The following is a 14,839-nucleotide window of genomic DNA, read 5'->3' on the forward strand; positions in this document are numbered from 1 at the left end:
CTCTGGGTTGGTCAAGTAAAGATCCCTGTAGTGGTCATACTCCTCTAAAAGAACAAGAAAAGCATAGTAGTACGCAGAAATGGTCTTGTCACCCTGCCTCATTGAGTTAATTTTTTAGTCAAGCTGATAGACCTTGGCAGAGTCACCCACTCTATCAAAAGTCTAGGAGACACTGCCCCAGATTGCCTTGGCAGTTTCTTTTCTTATAAACCTTCTCCCAATCTCGGGTGTCATGGAGAAAATTAACCATGTCATGACTGTAGAGTTTTCAGTCTCCCATTTGTCATAGGTAGGTGAACCAGGCTCTAGAGCTTTAATAGTACCAGTAATGTACCCAAGTTTCCCTTTGCTCCTAAGGGAAAGCTTCACAGAGTGTGACCAGTCCAAGTAGTTAGTGCCATCAAGCTTCACAAAGGAAATCTGTGTATGTGTACTCTCATAAACCAATTGAGGGGCAGCTAGAGTGGTCTGTGAATCAACCGAACCAAGTCCAGATGTACCCGAACCAACCATATTGTATGAGAAATAGCACTTAACCATAAACCAGATTTCCAACAGCAAGTGGGGAGTATACACTTAACCCAAATAGAGGATTCCAATACAAAACAGAAATTCCAGCAAGGAAGAAAACAAGTACCAGCTAGACAAAGCTTCACCCTAACACTCTCCAAGGACTCAAGGAGTAAAACCAGCTTACACAAGCTCCAAGACTTCAAATACAGGTATTCATAATCATCCCTCAACCAAAAAAGAAGCCCAATGTACCCTAAATGCAAGAACAAGAGAAGGACAGCATTATCGGGTTTACCTGGGCAGAAAAGAGACACCACAAAATTGAGTTATGCTCAAAGAAGAGCCTCATCCATCAATAGAGAACACTTGAGGCAGAAGTAGGACCCTTGTACGATCCTAGTGAGCTGCTCCAACAACAAACCCATGCCGAAATGGAGATGAAACAAGGACTGCAACCTGCAACTGGCGGCAGCTAGATGAGCTTCAAAACTCCATGAGAGCTTCAAGAAAGCTCAAAGAACATCTTCCATCTCTTAAATAGGTTGTATGTAACCTATCTCATACTATTCCAGCAAGCTGTTTACATGAGAGCCTCTTCCTTGGAATCCCTTGTTTGCTAGGGTTCCAAAGAGAAGGAAAAGAATAGAAGCAAGAGGATTAATGTGACTCTCAAACCTAAAGCTCTGATACCAAATTAGATTTTAGGTTAAGAAAGTAGGTAAGAAGAGGAGAAGAAGTTGGAGGAGGAATAGGAAGGGAGGAGAGGAAGAAGGAGACAAGGAGAAAGAAGAGAAACTATTTCGGTTGTAATTGTTGTGTTGGAGATTATTCTCTCCACACCTATATTACTCAAATAACAACTCCTAACAAATTACATCCAACCTCCCTAGGGAGGTAAAAGGTAAAAAAAAGAGAAGAAGAAATTATATAATAAAGGAACTAGATAAGGTCCAGTTCTTAAAGTACCCCTAGGACATAAATTCTAATAACTCTAACAGCATGCTCCTTGATGACTGAGGTTGCACCTATGGGATCTCCAAATGGAATACAGACAGACACCACATCCCTCACTCAAGATGATATTGTAGCATTTCGCAGGGTTTTGTCATATCTAGATAGCCCTACTTCTATACCTGCAGTGCCAGATTCTTCAGTTTCCACTTACAGGCCTCTACATCTGGCCCTTCCACTACCTCTACGTGGGTAATTGACTCTGGAGCCACTAACCATATGACCGGCATATCTCAATGTTATAACTCCTACTTAATCTATTTTGGTAAGGAGAAAGTTAGAGTTGTTGATGGTTCCCTATCCTCTATTTCTGGTAAAGGTAGTGTTCATGTCACTTCTTCTATCTCCCTTGACTCTGTTCTTCATGTTCTTTAGTTTCATACTAACCTTTTATCTATAAGCCACCTAACCAAATCCTTGAATTGTTCTGTTACTATTTTTTCCATCTCATTGTGTTTTTCAGGATTTGGTGACAAAGAGGGTAATTGGTAGAGGACGTGAGGAAAAAGGACTTTACCTTCTCGATCAAGGAACATCCCATCTACCTACTGCTCAGTCCTACGTATTTGGGTGTAATGACAACAGTAACGTCGACTCTGTGATGTTATGGCATCAACGTTTGGGCCACCCTTCTTTTGGTGTTAGGAGGAAAAAATTGCCCGACTTGTTTTCTTCTATTCCTTCTTCTCATGTGTTTCAGTGTGAACCCTGTTTGTTTGCCAAACATTGTCGTTCTCCTTACCCTTATCAGGGTAATAGATCCACTGTTCCTTTCCATATTGTATACTCTAATGTTTAAGGGCCTTCCCCCACTACTTCTTTGTTTAGTTATCGTTATTTTTGTTTCCTTTGTTGATGACTATTCCCGGTCAACTTGGACCTTTTTGATGAAACAAAAAAGTGAGGTTTATGATGCCTTTAAAAAATTTATCAGCTCATTTATACCCAGTTTTGTACTCGCATTCAAATTATTCGTTTTGATAAAGAGGGGGAGTATATTTATGAGGGGCTTCAACAGTTTTTTACTGATCATGGCATTATCCATCAAGTTGCTTGTGTTGACACCCCTCAACAGAATGGGGTGGCTAAAGGAAAAAATCGCCATTTGTTGGAAGTCACTAGGAGTCTCCTATTTAGCACGCATGTTCCTATGACCTTTTGATCTGAAGCCCTTCTTATCGCTGCCTTTTTAATCAATCGCATGCCCAAAAAACTTCTTGGCTCCAAATCCTCTTTAGACTTGTTGTCTCCTCAGACTTCTGTTTGCTCTCTTCCTCCCAAGATGTTTGGAAGTGTCTACTATGACCATGTCAATAAATGTGCTCAGACTAAGTTTGACCCCAAGGCACTCAAATGTATTTTCTTAGGATATCCCTCCTCTACCAAGAGGTATAAGTGCTATTATCCCTCTTGCCCAAGGCAACTTCTCTCCAAAGATGTTACTTCTTCGAATCTATATCTTTCTTCACTCCTTCTCAACATCCTCTTCAGGGGGAGAATAGTGGAAATGAAGAGGTTGTTTCTATCCCTTTCCTCCCACCTTAGCCTACTTCTCCATTTCTGTTTGATATTGGGAAACACAAAGAAGGGGCTATTGTTGATACTGATACTCATTCAGGTGTTGATGCTAGCAATGAAAATGAGGTTGTTGTGGACAAAAGAGGTGTTACTGCTAGCAATGAAAATGAGGTTGTTGTGTACAAAAGAGGTGAATGCTTGAAGGGAAAGGGAAAGAAGACCCATCATGAGTCCTCTTTGGATCCATATCCTGAGATACATCCTCCCCAGTCAAGTAACATTCCTTCTCTTCCTTCTGATTTAGACCTTCCTATTGCTGCTAGAAAAGGAAAGAGAGCTTGCACTAATCCTGTAGCCCAGTTTGTTTCCTATGATGCTCTCTCTCCTATAGGTGTTGCCTTCATTGTTGATCTCTCTTCTATTTCTATTCCAAAAAATGTCACTGAGGCCATGTCTGACCCAAAGTGGAAGCAAGCCATGTCTAAGGAAATGATGGACCTTGAGAAGAACTATACTTGCAAACTGGTTGATCTTCTCAGGGGGAGGGTTCCACACTTCCAGTTGGATGCAGATGGGTCTACACAGTCAAGTACTGATCAGATGGTATAGTTCAGAGATACAAGGCCCGGTTGGTAGCTAAAGGCTACAATCAAGTGTATAGGATTGATCATCAGGAGACATTTGCTCCTGTGGCGAAGCAAAACTCAATAAGAGTTCTTTTATCTTTGGCGGCTAATAAAGATTGGCCATTATATCAACTGGATGTGAAAAACGCTTTCCTCGATGGTGATCTAGAAGAGGAAGTGTACATGCAGCCTCCACCTGGCTTTAAGTGTCCCTCAGCTGAAGGGAAGGTGTGCCTGCTCAAGAAGGCATTATATAGTCTCAAGCAGTCCCCGAAAGCTTGGTTTGAGAGGTTTAGATAGGCCATTTTGAAGAATGGGTATTCCCAGAACCAAGCTGACTACACTTTATTTAGGCGGCAAGGTAATGGCACCATCACAGCCCTTATTGTCTATGTTAATGATATTATAGTGACTAGAGTTGACAGGGCTGAGATAGATAGGCTGGAAACCTACTTGGCTCAACAGTTTGAGATTAAAGATTTGGGTCCCTTAAAGTACTTCTTGGGGATTGAAGTGTCAAGGTCTAGGAAGTAAATACATATATATCAAAGAAAGTTTGTCCTAGACTTGTTGAAAGAGATAAGGATGTTGGGTTGCAAACCAACAAACTCTCCTATTGATCAGATTCATAAGCTAGGAGACCTTCCCTTGTTGATGCAGGGAAATACCAAAGGCTTGTAGGGAAGCTGATTTATCTCTCTTGACTCGCCCAGATATCACTTATGCAGTTGGAGTGGTGAGCCAATTTATGTGTGCCCCCAAGAGTGGGCACTTGGATGTTGTATATCGCATCATCAGATATTTGAAGTCTTCTCCAGGCAAAGGCCTTCTCTATACCAGGCATAACCATTTGAAGATAGAAGGCTACACTGATGCTGATTGGGCTGGTTTAGTTTCAGATAGACGATCTACATCTATGAGGCTACGCTGATGCTGATTGAAGAGGTTAGTCCAAGAGTTGGGGTTCGATATTGAAACACCTATGAGGCTTTATTGTGATAACAAAGCTGCCATAATATAGCCCACAATCCTGTGCAACATGACAGAACAAAGCACATCAAAGTGGATCGACACTTCATCAAGGAGAAGATAGACTGGCTGCCTTTACACTCCTTTTGTGAAGACTGGTGATCAATTGGTGGACATAATCACCAAAGGGCTTACTTCTCTTCAGTTTGGCACTCTATTATGCAAGCTGGGAATGCATTTCATTTCTTCTCTAGTTTGAGGGGGAGTATTAGAGATAGGGGAACTTTAGTCCCTTGTTTACTGGAAAGTTATGTTAAGTTGTATTTTTATCTTTTTTACATTTTTACCTTTTACCTCCCTAGGGAGGCATATGTAATTTTCATGAAGTGCTTAATGAAACAATATAGGGGAGAGGAATAGTTTTCACTCTCCTCACGATTTCTCTCTCAACTCTCTCTCTTCTTTCTCTCTTCTTCTCTCTTCGCAACTGTTATTCCTTGTTCCTTTGGTTGAATCAATACATACCTAATTTCTAACTCTCCGACGGGGTCAGTTGGTGGTCGCAATGCTTGGTGAAACCGAGAGAGATAAAGAAAGAGAGAGAGAGAGACAGAGCAAGAGTAGCGGCAATGCTTGGTGGTAGAGCGGTAGGTGAAGCAAACGAAAAAAAAGAGATGAGAAAGGGTCCTAGGGTTTCGGGATGGTTGGCATTAGGGTTTAGGATCCCAATGTAGATCCTAGCTCTAATACCATGTTGAGAATGGAAAAATGGCTTATGACATTATGATCACAGCGCACCTTTATTTATAATGAGTTTAGGAATATTCAAGAATAGGTACAAGGATTGAAATACCCATATGATAAAAATACTCTTGAACCCATATTACAACATAATCTTTTATTAAGTGAGTTTTGATGTATGGGAGGTTAGGATTTCGAGTTCATGAGGTTTGGGGGTAAAAACCCCGAAACTCCCCAAATTCTTGTGAAGAATCTCACGTTATCGAGAGAACACAGTCGTGAGCCGACCAGCCGGCTGATTTATTCAGCAATATGGATAGACATCTGGAGGCCTCCGGTAGCCTCTGGAATGCAGACATGTTTTTAGTTTCGATTACTGAGACAACTGGATCGGAATCCGACGAATCCGGTTAGTCATCCGGCAATCCGGAGAGGAATCCAGTTGGCATCAGGTGAGTCCGATTAAGCCTTGTTCCGCTTGTTTTGTATGATTTGTCTAGGAGAAGCCGATGGAATGGAATCGGAGGTTCCCAATGATGTTTTAACACGTGTTTGGCGATATTTTGTGATAGGTGACGTGTGGTTGGATGACCCCAAGTGTTCAAGCGTGAACAATTATTATTCGACTTCTTGACTGGGAGTGGGATTTACTTTGAAGCTTTCTTTCCTTGTTGTGTGAGATGTACTATTATCTATTGTGTAATTATGTTGTGGTGTGATTTTGAATAACTGTAGAATGATGAGAAATTCATGTTACATAATGCATCATTGCATATCATGTACAAAAAGGCCGTACCCAGTGTACAAGGCTCCCACGTTTAGCAGGGTCAGGGGAGGGTCAAATGTACGCAACCTTACCCCTGTTTCCAGAGAGGCTGTTTCCAGGACTTGAACCCTTGACCAAGCGTTCAGCAAGTGAGCACTTGACCAACGCGCCAAGCACAACCTTCATCATTGCATATCATGTACCATCAGAAAAATATATTTAAGCTATGGATCCAGTTTAGGTACTGTTCCAGGTTGTTATCTCGGTAAAAATCAAGGACGTCCAACTTAGCTCCTCTGTCAGCTCCATGCAGAGAATCATGTCGACCAACAACATATGGTGGTGGTGTGAAATGTGACGGTGTACGATGTGGTGGCAATAGTGGTGCAGTGTGAGGTGGAGAGCCTGTGTGGCTGAATTGGAAGAATCCCCAGATTGAATGAGATTCTTTCCTTTCCCCAAAGCTGTCAATTTGTCAATATAAGCTTACAGAGACACCATCATGGACTGGAGGGAAGTAACTAAAGAGTTGAGGCCATCGATACTAATGGCGAGTTTATCAACCCGGTGTATGAAGCGGGTGATGTCGGCTTGGGTTTCCTCCTTGTGAGAGTTGAGCTGCTGAATAACTTCACTGTTGGGCACCATAATTTAGGGTATGGAGGAGGAAATTGGACTCTGATACGAACTTGATGCAACCTCGGGTTCAATAACCACAATTATGGGTCGCTATTGGCCCACCAAGGCAATAAATAAATTATATAAGAATGCCAGCGACAATTCCTAATTATAAGAACAAATCAAACCCTACAATTACGTCAACAGAATTTGGGACCAAGCCATGAATTAGTTATAGAGGAGAATTTTAGAACACAATGAGTAAGGCAATAAATGAAAATAAAGGACTAAAGGGCAAAATCGTAAATATAGACATGAGATTTTGTTAATTCGAAAGACCTAGTTCTCTTGCAAATGGGAGCAAGGTTTAAAGTATCGGTATCAAGTATCGTATCGGAAGGGTGATTTTAGGAGATGTATTGTATCGTATCGTACGCTACAGATACGCATGGAAATGGTCAATATACACATGGAAATACAATTTTGGAGCAAAAAAACAATAAAAACAATAAAAATAAGTAATATATAACATGTATCATGCATAAACATTAAAATGAAGAACAACGTATAACGAGACAAGAAACTTTCATTGATTTAAGTACAAATCCTTGCAAAAGATCAAGTTTGATGCATCAACTAACTTTGTTTTCCCTAAATCTATCGATTTATAGCACAAAATAGGATTAAAAAACCATGATTTAAAATTTAAACACAAAGATCATGTTTTTCTAAAACATACCTCTTTTTGTATAATCTCCTTTTTCCATGAAAACTCCTTCAATCTCTTATCTCAAAAACAAAATCATAGTCTGATAGTCACATGGACTTTTAATGGCCGTATCAACATGTATCGGTTGGTATCGACGGTATCGGTATATATCAGAATGTATCGAGCCGTATCAATCGATACATGCCAATACATATCGATAGTCTCACTAAACACTTTAACATACGTATTGTAAGTATCAGTACGTATCGACCGATACAATATGATACCAACCGAGACACCATTTTCCATAAAAAAAAAAAAAAAAGATATGTATCAGTATGTATCGTATCAGTACCTACCAATACTGATACATATCAGTCCGTATCGTACCGGTCGATACTTTAAACCATGGTGGGAGAACTCTTTAAATAAGGGACCAATCGACCCAAGGTTTTAGGACAATTTTTCCACACCTCAACCCTCTGAAATCTCCCCCTAAACAGGTTCAATCTCCAACCAGAAAGATGGGAGGAAACCTTTGAAATGTGTAGGTTGGAAAGTGACTAGAACAACATCATTTCGAAAGACACCAGAGGGGACAGCTTTCTAAAGCTTTGCAAATTTTGTTCATCCCATTTGGGATTTTCTCAACTCCTTTTCCTCACTTCTTTTCAAAACAATTATGTGATGCAGTTGCAATGAACTGATTGAAAAAATATCGTCCGGTATGGAGGGCTAGGTACATGCTTGGGAAGCCCACAAGAGGAAGGTAACAGGCTAATGGGCTGAAAGTAAGCTTTGGGTAGTTATGTTATAGGTTGGGCTTTTTAATTTCTTGGGTTCCATTGTAACAGACCTAATTTATAAGCCCATAAAATGCGGATGAAATTAGTACACGAGATTAGTAACTAAGTTCAATATTTGAGTTAGATTAGGATACTTAATAGTGTTTAAGAGTTTTGTTTTAAGTCTGTTTACTTTATTCAGTGTGTCAAAAATGATTAGGAGTCGTTCTATGAGCTAATTTAGAAATTTCAGAAGATCTTTATATATGTAATACACCCCCATCAATTAAAGCATGTTTTGAACAAAAATTTAGTTTTTTCAAGAGTTTTGGAGCCTATTGAGCTGTGCATATGGGATTGGCATTCCAGATCTGATTTCCCTCCTAATTCTGATCATATTTGTTCTCAGCTGTGATCTTTCTTCCCTTTCTCTTCTTCCATTCCTCTTCTTCCTACTTCTAAGTTCTAATTATTATTTCTTCTAATCTGCAATTCCCTTATGTTGTTCCAAGTTTCAGGTTGGGATTAGCTAGAACATCATCAATTGCTGAATTGAATCTTGTTAATCTGCCCTATTCTGATTTCAGTTTAGTATTCTAGTTTCTAGTTCAGTTTCTGTTTTAAGAATTCCAAGTTCTAATCGAAATCTGGTTTCCTCATTAGCATCAAATTCTGGTATACTTCAAATTCTGATTTATTTATTGATTCTGGTTTCCAGATTGCTGTTTCGTAACTGATTACATCCTTAAAGTGAATTATGTTTAAAGCTCTTTAAAATATTTCATCAATTCTACTGTTTAGCTGTTTTCTAGTTTCCTACTCACGGTCGGATTTCCCTATAATTTGAAATCTAGTGATCAAATTCGCACCAAACTTCGCAGAATTATTCTACTAGATAAATTGACTATTCGACCACAGTTTTAGGTCAACCAGAATAGTACTCTCCTGGTTCAACAACAGTTATTAAATTTTCTTTAATTCTGGTTCTTGTTCCTTTTCCCTGCGATCTTGTCACAAACTAATCTCCTGCTGGTAGTCTCCTGGTTCAAGATTAGTTCTATATTATTGTATATCATAATATCTTTCAACAGAGAAAGAAAAAGGGGAGGAGAATGAAACTTCTCTATTAAACTCACATTTCACAAACAATTCACTCATGCTAATAATCTAAGGTACAAGCATCCACAAAACAGGCTCACATACATGGAGCAAATGCATGAAAGATATTACCGATGTAATATCTTTTTTGATCAATGAATTTTATTTAACTATCAAAAAAATGCATGGAAGATATAACAATAAGAAAAGCACATGTAATATATTTTATGGGTTTCCTCATTCACGAAAGGTTAATGAACCACAATAGAACTTTGAACATTTGATTTGGAAGAATCATGGTTATATCTTAATTACTCAATTCTATTTACTAGTTCCCAGTACAAAAAGTTCCAGAGTACTACATTGAAGATCCATGGAACATGCCCTAGTTGATTGAGAAATTTTAGATGTACAATGCCAATGGACCATTAAAAGAAATTTATAAAAAAACACAAGAAGAAGAAGAAAGACAGAAAATGATCTACAGGGTATTTATGCCTAACCAATACATGGACAAGATAGAGCACTAAGGGTAATCTAATTTCCAAAACAAAATTATGGAAGTGGTCATCTTTATTTTTCTCGGTGTTGAATGAAAGTAGAAAGATGCAATATTATGCCAGCATAGGCATTATTGACATTATGCTAATATATAAAATAAATTAACTGCAAAAAAATTTATAATATGAAAGATTACTTACTTTGTTCCTGCTATTCGTGTGCTAATATGAGTAATATTTTCTGGGAAGAGTTTAGCCAACCCAAAGTCTCCAATTTTAGGGGCAAAGTCCTTGTCAAGAAGTATATTACTAGCTTTGATGTCTCTATGTACAATATGTGGCTCCAGCTCTTCGTGGAGGAAAGCCAGACCTCTGGCAGTACCAATACAAATGACAGATCTTCTACTCCAGTCCAACTTAATGGTTTTACTTTTAGGCCCTAAAAGAACAAGAAAAACAAACTTTCATAAAGTTCCCTTTAAGAAATCAAACAAGTTATTCACCTGCATTGATCATTGAAATTACCTAATAATGCACAATCAAGGCTATTATTTTCGACATATTCGTAGACTAAAATCCGATTATTCCCTTGAATGCAGCAGCCAAGTAACTCAACTAGGTTAGGATGCCTAATATTTTTGACAGTTTGAATCTCAGTCAAAAATTCATTCGCCCCTTGTCTTGATTCAGCTGAAAGTGCCTTCACAGCAACTTGTGTACCATCTTCAAGGATTCCCTACCAAAAAACACCAACGAAAAGTACTTAATGAAGACATTTTACAATGAGGATAGCGAAACATTTTTCCATGCCTCACTACCTCCAGTTTAGAAGGTAAATCCCGAAGTTAGTGACCATTAGCAAAATCTCTTCCCTTTAAAAAATGAACATTGTAAGGCTCGTAAGTGATGATAATCAAGTGCAAATTAAAATAGTGAGATTAAGAAGTTAATTAATCTGCCAGCAGTGTTTTCCGTATATATTAAATTACGTGAAGTAATAGAAGGCATATAATAAGAAATCAAAGTTTTCCATAAGGCTCCCAAGAAGGGTACAGAGCAAATTATCCAACAAAAATGCAGAGAGGATTACAGAACCACGGGTTAGAATTATTAACTATTACCAAAAATTCATAGTCAATTCAACTTCAAAGAAAATCTTAATGAACATGTTTAATTAGATGCTTTTGCATTCAGTAAAAGGATTATACAAAATATCTGTTTAATGCTTTGACCTGAGGGAAATTATAATAAAATACTCTGTCCCCATTTCCCTATATTTTCTATATTCTACTATGTTTTGTTGAACTTGTATATGTGATGCTTTGACTCGAGGGAAAATCTCCAGTTGATGGTCCAGTCAAGATAAGCTTATCTTGATGGCTAACCATTTTGATCCACCTGAAGAGCTGACATTATCAAACTGTTTGTGGGTATGGTTGTACACCCATACCCACTCTCAGAAGATTTCATTCTCTACACTGATCACAAATCTCTTAAGCACCTTCACTCTCAGAAGATAGTAAGCAACCGACATGCCAAGTTGATCGACTTTTAAGAGTTTACTTTTACACTCAAGTGTAAAGTTGCAGAAGGAGAACACTATAGAAGATGCATTGAGCATAAAAGTGTCGACTCCACACATTCTCAGCCAATGCAATGAGCATTGAGCACATAGTATGTTAGGGTTTTGGGTTTAAGCACAAGGTTGCTTAAAGCAATACACCCTGCATATCAGTTTGGAATAAACAGGTTGCTGCCTCCAGCTAGTATTTATAGGAAAGACTAAGAATTTAGGTTAAATGGGCTCTATCCAGTGGGGCCCACCATGGCCTAATTCCTTATTCAAGTAGACTTATATTAAAACATATTTTACGGTAATGAATATACCCAACAATCTCCTCCTATGTTCTACATATAGTCAACACCCAAAAATAGATAAACATTGTTTAAACGAAATATTGAATCAAATAAATAGAATGTTTAAAACTTTAATGGATCATAAAGTAAACTTCAAGAAATAAAACCTTTGAGTTTTAGATCAAATCTAAACCCAAACAACTAGAAGTTCCATATGCAAGTGAACTAATTAAAGAAGAAAAGATCCTTGCAATCCTTAATGACTTTACTCATCAAGTAAGTCATCATCATCGAATCCAGATTTAAGCGTTCTCCTCCATCTTCGGCATCCTCTGAAATTTATCAAATATGAATTTCATAAGAAAAATAAATTCAGTCATTTGCATAAAGATATAAGAGTATCTAGTTCAACAAGAAGAACTTAGTACAATTCATATAACGGCTGAAAATGAATCAAAATCCATGAGCAATATCGTCAAGTGTCAATACAAGAACAAGACCCTATATAGTCTCTTCCACAAGGACCATATCATGTTTCCATTTGGAATATTATAATTGTCATATCAATCATAGATTTATGCTGTATCATCAAGTTTAGAATGACACATCACACTGACTTATCATAATATCAATGAAACATATCAAAACAATTTTCATATTACTTTGTGGAATAACAAAGTAAGAAAACGACATACAAAAATTTGCTACACCATCAAATTTGGAATGGTTTCACAAACCTCCATACTCAGTAATCTCACCAAATTATCTGAAATAAGTAAATTGTCACAAATGCCTATTATGGTTAGATGAGATTCGAATAATTCAAAATAACATAGGATTAAATTAAGACCTGTCTAAAGGGTCTTTAATCCCATTTCCCCCGCAATTTTGAATGTTCGATCTTTGTTCAGTGCCTTTGTAAGAGCATCTGTCATATTATCCTTCGATCGCACATCGATCAAAGTAATGACTGCGTGTTCTGTCAGATAATTCAGCATAGCCTGTTTTAGCCTGATATGCCTCCTCTTTCCATTAAAGAGTGAGTTATTAACTATCGTTTTCGTAGCTTGATTATCACAGAATATAGATACAGAGTTTAACTTCAAACTTCTCAATGGAATATCTATAATCAGATCTTTTATCCACTCGGCTTTAACTCCTGCAGAAGCTAGAGCAACAAGTTCTAATTCCATAGATGACAGAGCAATACAAGTCTGTCTCTTGGATTTCCATGCAACAGCTGTTCCACCCAATGTAAAGACCATAGTACTAAAACTCGCGAAATTTCGGTCGAGATATCGAATGTTTCGAGTATCTCAACCTGTCCGAAACGAAACGCAAGTTCGATATGAAAAAATGCAATATTTCGAATATTTCGGAAATTTTGGAAATTTCGATGAAACGTCGAAATTTCGGAAATTTCGGTCATCTCGTTTCGGAAATTTCGGAAATCTCGGTAATTTCGGTCATCTCGTTTCGAAAATTTCGGAAATCTCGGACATTTTTTGCATTTTACACCCACAGAAAAATACCATATTTCGACCAAGATTTCGACGAAATTTCGGTATCTCGGAAATTTCGGTCAGACCGAAACACCGAAACGAAACGAGATTTAGTACCATGGTAAAGACAAATCCACTGGTAGATATACTGTCTCCCAAATCGGAGCACCACGATGCATCAGAATATCCTTCCAAAATTTGAGGATGTCAAGTATAGTATAAGGCATACCTTAGAGTACCTTTAAGGTATCTCATGAGCCTCATTAGAACATCCCAATTCTCTTTGCCAGGGATACTAGTGAATCGACTCAGCATGCCTACCGTAAAGGCTATGTCTGGTCTAGTACAACTCATTACATACATGAGACTACCAATCAGTTTAGAGTAACCCAACTGATTAACGGTGTCACCTGCATTAGGTTTCAACCATTTGTTATAGTCATAAGCTGTCTCAATCGGTTTGCAATCACTATATCCCCATTTAAAAAGTAATTTCTCAAAGTAATGAGTTTGGCTAAGAGTGATCCCTTGCCTATCAAAACCTACTTTCATACCAAGAATGGTGTCTACTACACCAAGATCTTTCATGTCGAATTCTTTGGACAAGGTTGCTTTAATGTCACTCACTACAGAATGATCAGAACCAAGAATCAACATGTCGTCTACATACAAACAAATAATCGCATCCTTATTTGACTCAAACCGAAAGTAAAGGCATTTATCCGAGTTACTGGTATGAAAATCAAAGCTCTTTACTATTCTGTCAAACTTTTTGTGCCACAATTTAGGTACTTGTTTAAGACCATATAGAGATTTGTTCAACTTACAAACTCTCTGTTCAAAACCTTCCATGACAAACCCTTCAGGTTGGTCCATGTAGATTTCTTCCATTAGGTCTCCATTAATGAAGGCCATTTTCACATCCATTTGATGCACAACATAGTGCTCAATAGATGCCAAAGCAAGAAGAATCTTTATCGTAGCCAAATGATAGACCAGTGAATAGATATCGAAATAATCTATCCCACTAACTTGAGTATATCTCTTAGCTACTAAACGTGTTTTATATCTGGCTATAGATCCGTCAAGGTTAAGTTTCTTCTTCAAAACCCATTTACAATCTATCGTTTTAGCCCCTTTAGGGAAATCAACGAGCTGCCAGGTCTTATTCTGCATTAAAGAGCTCATTTCTTCATCAATGGCTTCTTTCCATAATAGTAAGTCCCTCGATCTCATCGCTTCTTTAAAGGTGGATGGATCAGCCTCTAAATGGTAGATCACAAAATCCTCACCAAAATCCTTGGGTACTCGATCTCTAGTAGAAACTCGTCTAGACTCTAATTCAGAAATCACTATGGGATGAGTGTCAGAAACAATTGGTTCAAATTACATTATTTTTAATTACTCAATCTCCTACCATTCCAGCCCCTGATTTCCATAAACTTTTACATAATTCCTTTCCCAATTCATCAAGACAGTACCATTTTATACCCTTCTCTGTTCAGCAGCCTCTGATCTTAATTCCTTCTCTTAATTTTCCTCTAAATTCTTTTGACTATTTCAATTTGATATTCCAGACACTTCTAGGACAAAATCACTCTTCAATTATGATAATCCCTTGTACAT

At 38.0% G+C, this 14,839-nt stretch overlaps 1 protein-coding gene across 3 annotated transcripts in view; it reads right to left on the reverse strand.

The window, feature by feature from the left end:
• Positions 1–14,839, reverse strand: part of LOC122648865 (cold-responsive protein kinase 1-like) — a 70,985-nt gene that overhangs the window by 23,269 nt on the left and 32,877 nt on the right. For all 3 annotated transcript variants that reach the window (XM_043842147.1, XM_043842148.1, XM_043842149.1), the window contains 2 exons: positions 10,380–10,590; positions 10,056–10,293 (listed from right to left, as the gene is read on the reverse strand). In XM_043842147.1, the coding sequence (XP_043698082.1) occupies positions 10,056–10,293; positions 10,380–10,590 (449 nt within the window). The remainder of the gene's footprint in view (positions 1–10,055; positions 10,294–10,379; positions 10,591–14,839) is intronic.

Source organism: Telopea speciosissima, chromosome 1, assembly GCF_018873765.1.
Source record: "Telopea speciosissima isolate NSW1024214 ecotype Mountain lineage chromosome 1, Tspe_v1, whole genome shotgun sequence".
Lineage (NCBI taxonomy): Eukaryota > Viridiplantae > Streptophyta > Magnoliopsida > Proteales > Proteaceae > Telopea > Telopea speciosissima.